Here is a 10,284-nt window from a genome sequence, read left to right on the forward strand (position 1 = left end):
AATCGGAATGATAGCAATCTGGGTTAATTGCCTGAGGGAACCACTACTGATGATGAATTATTTGACTTTTACAGAATAATACATTTCTCATTGCTGCTGGTCTCCGCAGAAATTACGTTCGGTGAGCAGATCACATTTCTTTACATTACTTGCAATGCAACTACGACAGATGTGTCGTTCTGTGTATGTTAAGATTTGAAAAAAAAACTTGAATAAAAAAGTCTTTGGTCTGGAGTCAAATAGTAAAATTTTGAAAATGAATCAAATATGGATTGTTAGGTATCTGCAAATTTTTTGATAATCAAATTTGAGACTTTGTCAGTCACAAGAGTTTCATGTTGAATTAAATGCCAGATACAGTTTATTGCATAACCAAAATACCAATAATATCCAGTTTGCACATTTATTTAATTAAATCATTACCTTTTGAAGTTAATAATCACAAACCATATTGTGATTTTATGTCTTTCCGTCCCCCCAAAAAAGAAAGACCTCTTAAAATGAAGACTTTTGTTATCAATTTAGAACAGTTGCATACAGTTCATAACCTACCACCTTTCAGTTACCAGTCCACTACACCCTGCTGTATGTGAGTGTGAGAGAGTGTACCAGTAATGGTGACGGTGTCAGCAGACAGGCCGTGCTGACTGAGGCTGCTGGTCTCCGAGTCGATGTGGAGTGTTGTGAGACTGGAAAGCTCCTGCTCCTCTGCGGTCTGACCTGCTCCTTCCAAACTATCCTGATCCACAGAGGCCACAGCACACGTTTCAGGGGGGAAGCTGAAATCTGCAGACAAACACACTCATTCATTATCAACCTCTTACTTGTCTCTTTCTTGTACTGGCTTGTCTCTTTCAATTCAACCTAAACTACTTACTTTCAAACTTTTCGTCATACTGAAAAGCATTGAAGGAATCTGATTGGCTGTCAGAGCTTATGAGGTCACTTCCACTGGCGCTAACTGGGGAGGTCCACTCAGAGGGCACACCGGGGTCTTCTGCAGGACGAGTGGTGTTCTGACGGTTCAGGAGCTCTGGTAGATCTTTGGGGATTTCCAGACTTCCTGGGCTACTGCCACGCCTCGTCATGCCCTAAAAAGAACATAACATACGATAATATACAACACCAGAATCAAAAAATGAATTATTTCGTTTTAAGCATTATACAGCAATTAGCTGACATGTGATACTTGTGTATTAGTATATTTGTTCATTTGTTTACAAATATTATGATATATCAATTTAATGCAATCATTTAGTGTGATTAATTATAAAGAAAATAATGCCTTAAAAAATTATGACAGGTATGAACATTTCTTAAATTTTTCTACCATCCGAGCAGTTCAAGTTTATATAGAACTATCCTTTAATTAGATGAAGTTTCAGACACTATGCATACTGAATGTTTGCACGGACATACAGAAGTGCTTCTGGCCCTCAGTCTTTCCTGAATGAACTCATCCATGAGGTCACTGACATTAGGGTTGCTGCTGCCAGCATCGTTGGACATGGGCCTCATCTTCGGCGTCAGCTCATCTTTATTGGCTAAGAAAACAGGCACAGAAAGGCACATCAGTACTTTTACTGGGACCTCCCAAAACGTGTGAGTGCAAACACAGATGATATAGCAGAATGACATGTACTAACTGACTCCCTCTTTGTAGTGGTGTCTGACTCTCTCTACAGCAGTTGAATATAATTATGAATTAGATTATTTGAGTTGGGGGACAGTGAGTAAATAAACACATTTTTCTTAAAGGACAACAGTGCCATTAAAGGGTTAGTTCACCCAAAATTAAAAAATTTAAAATTAGCCCATGAATTACTCACCCTCAAGGCATCCTAGGTGTACATGACTTTCTTCTTTCAGACGAATCCAGTCGGAGTTATATAAAAAATTGTCTTTGATCTTCCAAGCGATTTAATGGCAGTCAGCGGGTGTTGCAGTTCATCAGTCCAAAAGAAGTGAAATAAAGCGCATCCATCCATAATAAAAAGTGCCTCACATGGTTGCGCGGGGTGAACAAAGGCCTCCTCTAGCGAATTGATGCATCTTGTAAGAAAAATAACCATATTTAAAACGTAATAATCAATTTAACCCTAAAAGGGGCGATGTATCCTGGGGGATACAACCATTTGAGAAGCTGTGGGGAGAAGCAGTGAAAGCGTAGGTCTCATTTCTTGGTTTCATCTTGAAAGGGTGTTTGTTGTGAATATTTAGATGAGGTGACTTTTGTTTCTCCATTCTTTGCTTAGCTCACTGGCAGCATTTAAACCTGCATGGTTTAAATAGTGGGAAATCTACTCAACCTCCGATAAAAGTTTATCTAGTTTACATATTTACACACGTTGGAGGGGACTTACCCGTTTAAAAAGCTGTTGTTCAGCATTAGCTTATTAGGTTTACATTGCATATCGTTGGAAAGGTCTGACGGTCAAGATTCCATATTTGGTGACTGTTTTGTAATAGATGTGATATTGTGACAGAAAATGATTGATTTGTGACAGAAAACTGCATTAGATAAATTCAATAGCGTTTGTGTGTAACCCAGTGGTTACTTTTGGTATAGTGCCCAAAGAAAATCTCACAGGAACCACAATTTTTGTGATATCAACTTCAAGTTTGGAACATAAATTGGTTAGACATATGGCTTTGATTTTATAGCAATTTTAGAGTGCAACATATTTGATAAAATATTTATTTTATATAAAATAAAAACAATTAGTATACTACATTATCTTTACTGTAAACTTAAAACTTTTATAACTTTTTTATACTTTCTTTTTTTAAAATGAAATAAGCAGCAATAATCTGCTATGTGTCTTCTTTAAAAAGAGACCAACGTTAGGTCTGTACTCCAAAACATTCAGGAATCACAACCATGCTGTAACAAGCATTGATAAACAAGTGTTCTGTTTCCAATGAATTTATACCCCCAAAGGAGCAACGTATCCTGGGGGATACACACATTAAAATCACATATAAGAGTCAAGTTTTGAAAAAAATCATGAAATTGTATTATTTGAGTCCCAATAATATGGAAAATAGCATTAAATTAATTTTCTGATGTCTTTTTATGGGTTTGACATTTTTAGGCTTAATCACGAGAGGTTTTCCCTTTTTAGGGTTTTCACGAGACTCACCGGCGCATGCGCAACGCCGACATCTTACATCATCCTCCCGGAGCTGCTTCCGTGTACAACTGTTGGCGCAAGCTAGATTAAAGTGATTATTACGTTTTGAATATGGATATTTTTCTTACAAAAACACATCGATTCGCAACAGGAAGCTTTTGTTCACCCCCCGGAGCCGTGTGAGACACTTTTTATTATGGATGGATGCGCTTAATTTCACTTCTTTTGGACTGATGAACTGCAACACCTGCTGACTGCCATTAAACAGCTTGGAAGATCAAAGACAATTTTTAATATAACTCCGATTGGATTCATCTGAAAGAAGGAAGTCATATATGCCTAGGATGGCTTGAGGGTGAGTAAATAATGGGCTAATTTTCGTTTTTTGGGGTGAACTATTCCTTTAAGTTTTTTTGCTCATGTTTAACATTTGCCTCTTTTACATCAGCATTTTTCTTTTTGACACAATGGCAACCTGTTCACATTCACTAAATAAAATATATGTACACTAAAGCATGAATGTACACTACAGTTCAAAGGTTTGGGGTTGGAAAGATTTTTTAAATATTTTTGAAAGAAGTCTCTTTTTATCAAAAATGCAGTAAAACAGTAATATTGTGAATTATTACAATTTAAAATAACTGTAATTTAATAATGCATTTTAAAATGTAATTTATTCCTATGATGAAAAAAGCTGAATTTTCAGCATCATTACTCTTCAGTGTTATGTGATCCTTCAGAAATCTTTTTAACATGCCGATTTGCTGCTCAAGGAAAACAGTTGTTGGAATTGGAAACTGCTTCATATTTTGAGAACCATGACTATTTTTATGTTCAGGATTCTTAGTTCAAAAGAACGTATTTAAAAGAAATGATTTTATATTTAATTATTTAATTTATCCATTAATTATTAATTTCTTTCAAAAATCAATAAATAAAAAGAAAAAAATCTTACTGACCCCAAACGTTTGAACAGTAGAAAATGTTTTTCATATTATGGTAAAAATGTAATCTTGTTTCACCAAACAAATTCAACAATCAGCTAAAATTAGCATGAAACCAAATAATCATGGATGTGATGCTTGAATCACATAATATTTTAAATTACATTAAATATTAATAAATAAAATTGTTTGTGGTGAAAAACTGAGCGAATGAAACTCAGCACTATTGCCCTTTAAACACAACCAAAATCCTTTGACATTAAACGCTAAACCAGAACACGTACAGAAAAACAAAATCTTTAATGGGAGCCAACCACAAAACTGATTTCATCCAGTGAAGCGATGCAGTTACTCAGTTCATGCAGTCCCCAAACAGAGACAGACAGAGAGAGAGACAGAGCAAACCCTGGAAATCCAAACCTAGGAGTTAGTGAGCCTTTATGTTAACTGAGGTTAAAGTGAGACAGCAGTGAGTACGTTAGAAGAGCCACCCACAGCAAGACGAGGCAGCCTTCATCCCAAAGCAAAGGGTTAGGGAGCCACTGGTTAACAACAAATCATACGAACACGGCAGCACAACATGGAGGGGTGGTGACTTTGGGCATTTCGGTACTTCTAGACGTCTGGTTAGTTTAGACCACAAGCTGTGTTTAAGTCATAAGGGCCCTGATTAACTAATAGGTTTGTGCAACTGAACTGTCCACAGGAGCCGCTCTAAGGTGATTCCTGTTACTACACTACAGGAACGCTGGCAAGCTTTTAACACAGTACCACAAGAAAACAGTGCTATTTGAGTGATAGTGCTGCTCTCTACTGGCCATACAAAACATTGCAACTATGGCAACTACACCAACTGTATTCTGTTACAAATTTTTATCACTCTTAAATGAAAATTCTGTCATCATTTATGCATTCTTATGTTGTTCCAAACATTGTATATCTCAAAAGATTATATAGGGTTCAGAGTGCTTTCTCTCATAACGGGAAACTGTTGAGCTTCAAAAATGACATCATACAAGTACTGGTGTGTGATATATATTGTCTACAATAATATAATTGTTGTTTTAACAATGTGGAAGCTAAAACTATCAACTACGTCACTCACTTAGCAAAAAAACATGCCTTAAAGCAGGAGTGTCAAACTCAGTTCTTGGAGGGCCGGAGCCCTGCAGAGTTTAGTTCTAGCCCTGCTCCAACACACATACCATGTAGTTTTCAAATAAGCCCGAAGGACTTGATTAGTTGGATCAGGTGTGTTTAATTAGGGTTGAATCTAAACTCTGCAGGGCTCCGGCCCTCCAGGAACCGAGTTTGATACCCCTGCCTTAAAGAGTCCATGCATTCACTGCATTATGCAGCATTATTAGAATAGTTAGAATGCCAACGAAAATAGTTTAGAACAAAGCTGGAGCAGAATTGTTGCGCAACAGTTTCTTTATTGAATGAATTATGTCTATGAATGAATCATCTGAATGACTGATTCAATTACTTTTTTTTCACTGAATAGTTTTTTGTTCATATTTAAAGTCATTAAAACTTTTAAATAATATCATAATGCAATATATATTAAAACAAATATTCTATACACGCATACAATTGTAATTGCAGTGCAAATGTATTCATGCTACTTCTTTATATTTAAAGTCTTCATGTTCTTCATATTTAAAGTGTCATTTAATTTCTTTAATTAAAAAACATTTAATTTTATTTTATTTAACTTTTCAGTATTCATTTTTTTTCTACACACACACATACATACATACATATACAGTCTGTGCAATTATACCATCACACACCCCTATCATATGACTTAGAAAACCTAATTTTAAGGAGGGTTTTTTTTGAAGCCCAAGTTACTGTTATAAAAAAGAACACTCAGGAAATTCCGCTAAACACATGGTTATAAAAAATGAGAGAATTATCATTTTTGGGTGCACTATTCTTTTAAAATGACATTATTAAGAATTGTATAGATTAAAACACATAACATTAGGTTATATGAAAGATCACTGTGTTTTATGAATGTATCGGTGAGCATGTGTGTGCATGTACATGTGTGAGAGATTGACAGAGGGCGGGGAGGTAGGCATGAGGTCGCATGCAGCATCCAGGGGAAGAGGGGCAGCAGAGATTAGGTCCCAGAAGCTTGAGGAGGAGGGGAAGCCATCCCACAGGTAGGGGACCGTTGGTCTTTTGGGAGTCTTTTTTTTTTGGAATTGAGCTACTTTGAAAGAAAATACAAAAAGAGGCTTCAATTCAATTCGCATTCATGAAAAATCAAACAGTCACAAGAAAAGAGAGAAAAAAAGGGAAAACGCACAGGCGCTTTGGTCACATTTTTCATGTCTTCCATGTTGACACTGAGCCGACCAAGTCCTCACCTGATGTTTTTCTTCCAAAATAGCCCATTACGTGAGTGTACAGGTCCTTCAGGTGAGCCTCGGTGGCGGGCGTTTTGCTGTGATGCTGGGGCGACGCTGCCTGGGCCTTGGGTTTGGAGAGAGCATGGACCATAGACTTATACACCCCGCCCAAGAGCGCCACCTGCTGCTGCCGTGACGGGCTGCACCCTGACTCCTGAGACCTAGAGCGGGACCCCCGCGGGCGGAGAGTTGGGCGGCCGAGTCTGCCACGTCTAGCCCCACTGATGGAGCCTCTCTCCCGATCGACCGCCTCGCAACAGGTGACCCCCTCCCCCACGCCCTTCGCTGCTGCCCCGCTCGCCCCAACCGAGTGGCTGCTGAAGTGGCCGAGACGGCGGAGACGGATCTTCCAGTGCGCCCCTTTGGGGTCCAGAGGGTTGTGAAACTGCACAGACTCTGTGGATGGGCGGAAGCTGACGTGGACACCACCACTGTGGCGTTTATTGGGATCAAGATGGGATAGTTTGGGCCTGGGTGCAAACTGGGAAGCCTGCGGACTAAGCTCGCTCTCACTAGCCCTGTCCGTGGCATTCTGGCGGTGTAGCTGCGTGACTTTGATGCCCTCTGCAGGTTGCGTACTAACACTCAAATCCCAATCACATTCTTCTAAACACTCATAAAAACTCTTCTCGCTTTGCTCCATCTCTTTATCCCATTCTAGCGCCCAATCCCCACTTCCCCCAAGCTGCACCTGCCTGTTATCTGCACCTGCTTCCACCTTCACTTCCTCCTTGCTACAAAACTCCCTAAAAGTGCTGAAGACGTCCTCCTCCCCTTCGCCCTCGTTTTGATTGCTCGAGGCCGCTGCTGGACAGGACCAATCAGGGATAAAGGGGGGTTGCTGCCCCGGCATCTGGCAGAGATGGTCATAGATGCTTTCGCCCACCTCCAGGGATGCCTGGCTGTCGGGGGGTTGGTGTGGGTCAGTAAGCTGGTGTGGGGTCGGGGAACTGTGGGGGGACTCAGAGGTGGTGGTGGTAAAGTGGGAGGAGTGAGAGGGACTGTCAGAGACAGGAAGTGCACCTTTGACCCGTTCTGCGATGAAGGGCTCCATGATGTCAGAGGTGCTGCTGCTGCGGGGGAGCGGGGGCTGCTCCAGCTCACCGGAGGCGGAAAACACCTCGGACGACGGGGTCTCCTCACTTTGAGAGCAGTGGCGGATCCGCGGCCCACGCTGGACCATGGGAGGTTCCTCCAGGTCTGAACACGAACAGATATGTATCAATCAGCACTTTTAAGGATGCAAGTGTAATTATGCATTAATATGGTCAGTAATATTATCTTAAAGACACAAGTTAAGCAACAAATCTTAAAATTTCAGATACCTAAGAGGTGATGAAAAGACCTAGAGAGTATTATCATATTAACTGATGCACATTTTACATGCAAAAAACATGCATACATAAAACACACTTAAAATCTAATTACATTTCAAAATGAATCTCAACGGTAAATGAAACGTATAAGTTCACAAGCAAAAAGAAAGCTATTCACTTTAAAAGACACATAAATGAATGCTTCCATTGTGACATTCTCCCAGTTGCTCTAGACAAAAATTATGATGAACAAATGCGGACAAAGGTAAATCCTGTAGAGGGTATTTTTCTCAAAAGTTCTGGGTGTGAAGTGGGATTATACTGGATGAATGGTTATGCAAGAAGGATAATAGTGTAGATTCTCAAAGACGAGGAAAAGCAACCAGTACTACAGACAAAAATGCACACATGCAGGACTCAATAGGTCTGTTGGGTGAAGTGCACACAAAGAAATGGCTGGGTCATATTCAAACCCAAAATTAAATATATGTATTATATTTATATATAAATACATCAAATATTTAATATTTACAAAAAAAAAGTATGACAGGGCAGACAGGGGATGCTGACTAGAGGAAGTGCGCACACATACATATCCATGCACATCCATAGGCCGGGATGCAGTCAGAGGCGAGAGTGCCGATACAGGCGTAGAGGGCTCTACCTGACAGCTCATCAGCTAAGGGAGTGAGGACAGAATCAGGCAGGAGAGGGTGTACGGGGTGGATCAGGACAGGTGCGCTTTTAGCACTGCGGATAAAGGCTGAGGACAGCAGACTGTCCCCCGTAGAGCAACTACGCAGAGCTACAGACCGCGCACACACACAGAAAGAGAAAAAGAGAAGAACGACAAGAAGACGGAGAGTGTGAGAGAGAAAGGGAAATGAGGAATAAGAGAGAGATAAGGAGTGATGAGGAACACAGGAGAAGTTAGGGAGGAGAAAGAGAGGAAAAAAGAGAAAGTGATGGCAGAAAGCACTGAGCATTACAAAGAAGGTAAAGAAGTGACCTTATCAGTGCATATCAGATCAGCACTGACGTACACATGAACATCATGTCACAGGAAAATCTAGACTGTGAACTTTATAGGAGAAACATGATGTGTTAAAGACATTCCATCATCAGCGTTTTTTTTAAGCATAAGGCTGCATTCCTATTTATATACTATGGGCACTATGTAGTCTGCTAGATTAGGTGTTAGGTGACAAGGTATTAATATTTCACAATATAAATTTACATTATCACACAATGCTGAAAACAGTATGTGAAAGCACCCAGATGCTATGCAGTATTCACTACCATTCAAAAGTTTGGGGTCAGTAAGATTAAAAAAAAAAAAAAAAAACTTTTATACAGTAAGGATGCTTTAAGTTAAAGAAAAGTTAAAGACACTTAATGTTACAAAAGCTTTCTATTTCAAACCAATGCTGTTCTACTGAACTTTCTATTCATCAAAGAACCCTGAAAAACTGTATTACAATTTTCACAAAAATATGAAGCAGTTTTCAACATTGATGATAATAAGAAATGTTCCTTGAGCAGCAAATCAGCATATTAGGATGATTTCTGAAGGATCATGTGACACTGAAGACTGGAGTAATGATGCTGAAAATTCAGCTTTGCATCACAGGAATAAATTACATTTTAAAATATATTAAAATAGAAAATAAGAGAATTCTTTCAAAAACATTTAAAAAATCTTAGTGACCCCAAACTTTTGAACAGTAGCGTATCATTGTACATCATTGCATGCTTTTTGGGTTAATATTACCCACAATCCCTTGCAATATAAAAAAGGAGTTTGTGAGTTCTATTTTGACTTCAGTTGCAGAAATGCAGAGAGGAATACAGACAAGTATGAACATATTAACAGTAGTAATAATGAATTTTACAGTAATGAATTTAACTAGGAGCTAATGCACATTGTATGCAACAGAGTATGTGGAATCAAAAGCAACTGCATTATATTATACTATTTCACAATATACTAAAAAGTGTAATACTGGCAAAAAATTGCATGCTAAGTATGCAAATCGTGATGCAGTCTGTGCAGTCACATTTATCACTGTTTGCAGAATTTTTATGGGCGAACCCCAGTCATTTAAATAGAACCACTCAACCTGGAATTTCATGTGAGGATGAAACATTTTCCTCAAGCAGATTTCACAATAGGTTCAACACTGATACACTATGTTGACCAACAAAAAGCTGCTTGGTTTGAAAGTGACATCTGTGTAAGCAGTGCTATATTCATCTCTACACTGTTGACAATAGACATTTTTGCCCACAAAATTTGCCAAAACTTTGCTAATGTGACTGCACCTTAAGAAAGGACATCATTTAACGCAATCATGTTCTCTCCTTGTAAATATCTTCATCTTTGCTCATCTTTGTCTTTCTGAACCAGAGTAACAGAGTAATGCAGATACAAACATAAGCAAAGGTTATACAATTTAAAAGAAAAAAA

General features: G+C 39.0%; 1 protein-coding gene across 5 annotated transcripts in view; it reads right to left on the minus strand.

The window, feature by feature from the left end:
- Positions 1–10,284, minus strand: part of ralgapa1 (Ral GTPase activating protein catalytic subunit alpha 1) — an 86,035-nt gene that overhangs the window by 41,058 nt on the left and 34,693 nt on the right. For 2 of the 5 annotated variants that reach the window (XM_016534728.1, XM_016534745.1), the window contains exons 18-22: positions 8,482–8,622; positions 6,460–7,701; positions 1,420–1,544; positions 878–1,091; positions 610–786 (exon numbers count right to left, since the gene is read on the minus strand). In XM_016534728.1, the coding sequence (XP_016390214.1) occupies positions 610–786; positions 878–1,091; positions 1,420–1,544; positions 6,460–7,701; positions 8,482–8,622 (1,899 nt within the window). The remainder of the gene's footprint in view (positions 1–609; positions 787–877; positions 1,092–1,419; positions 1,545–6,459; positions 7,702–8,481; positions 8,623–10,284) is intronic. The other 3 variants (XM_016534753.1, XM_016534762.1, XM_016534738.1) reach the window with 2 other exon arrangements.

The sequence above is a fragment of the Sinocyclocheilus rhinocerous genome, unplaced genomic scaffold, assembly GCF_001515625.1.
Source record: "Sinocyclocheilus rhinocerous isolate Xijiao unplaced genomic scaffold, SAMN03320098_v1.1 scaffold1004, whole genome shotgun sequence".
Lineage (NCBI taxonomy): Eukaryota > Metazoa > Chordata > Actinopteri > Cypriniformes > Cyprinidae > Sinocyclocheilus > Sinocyclocheilus rhinocerous.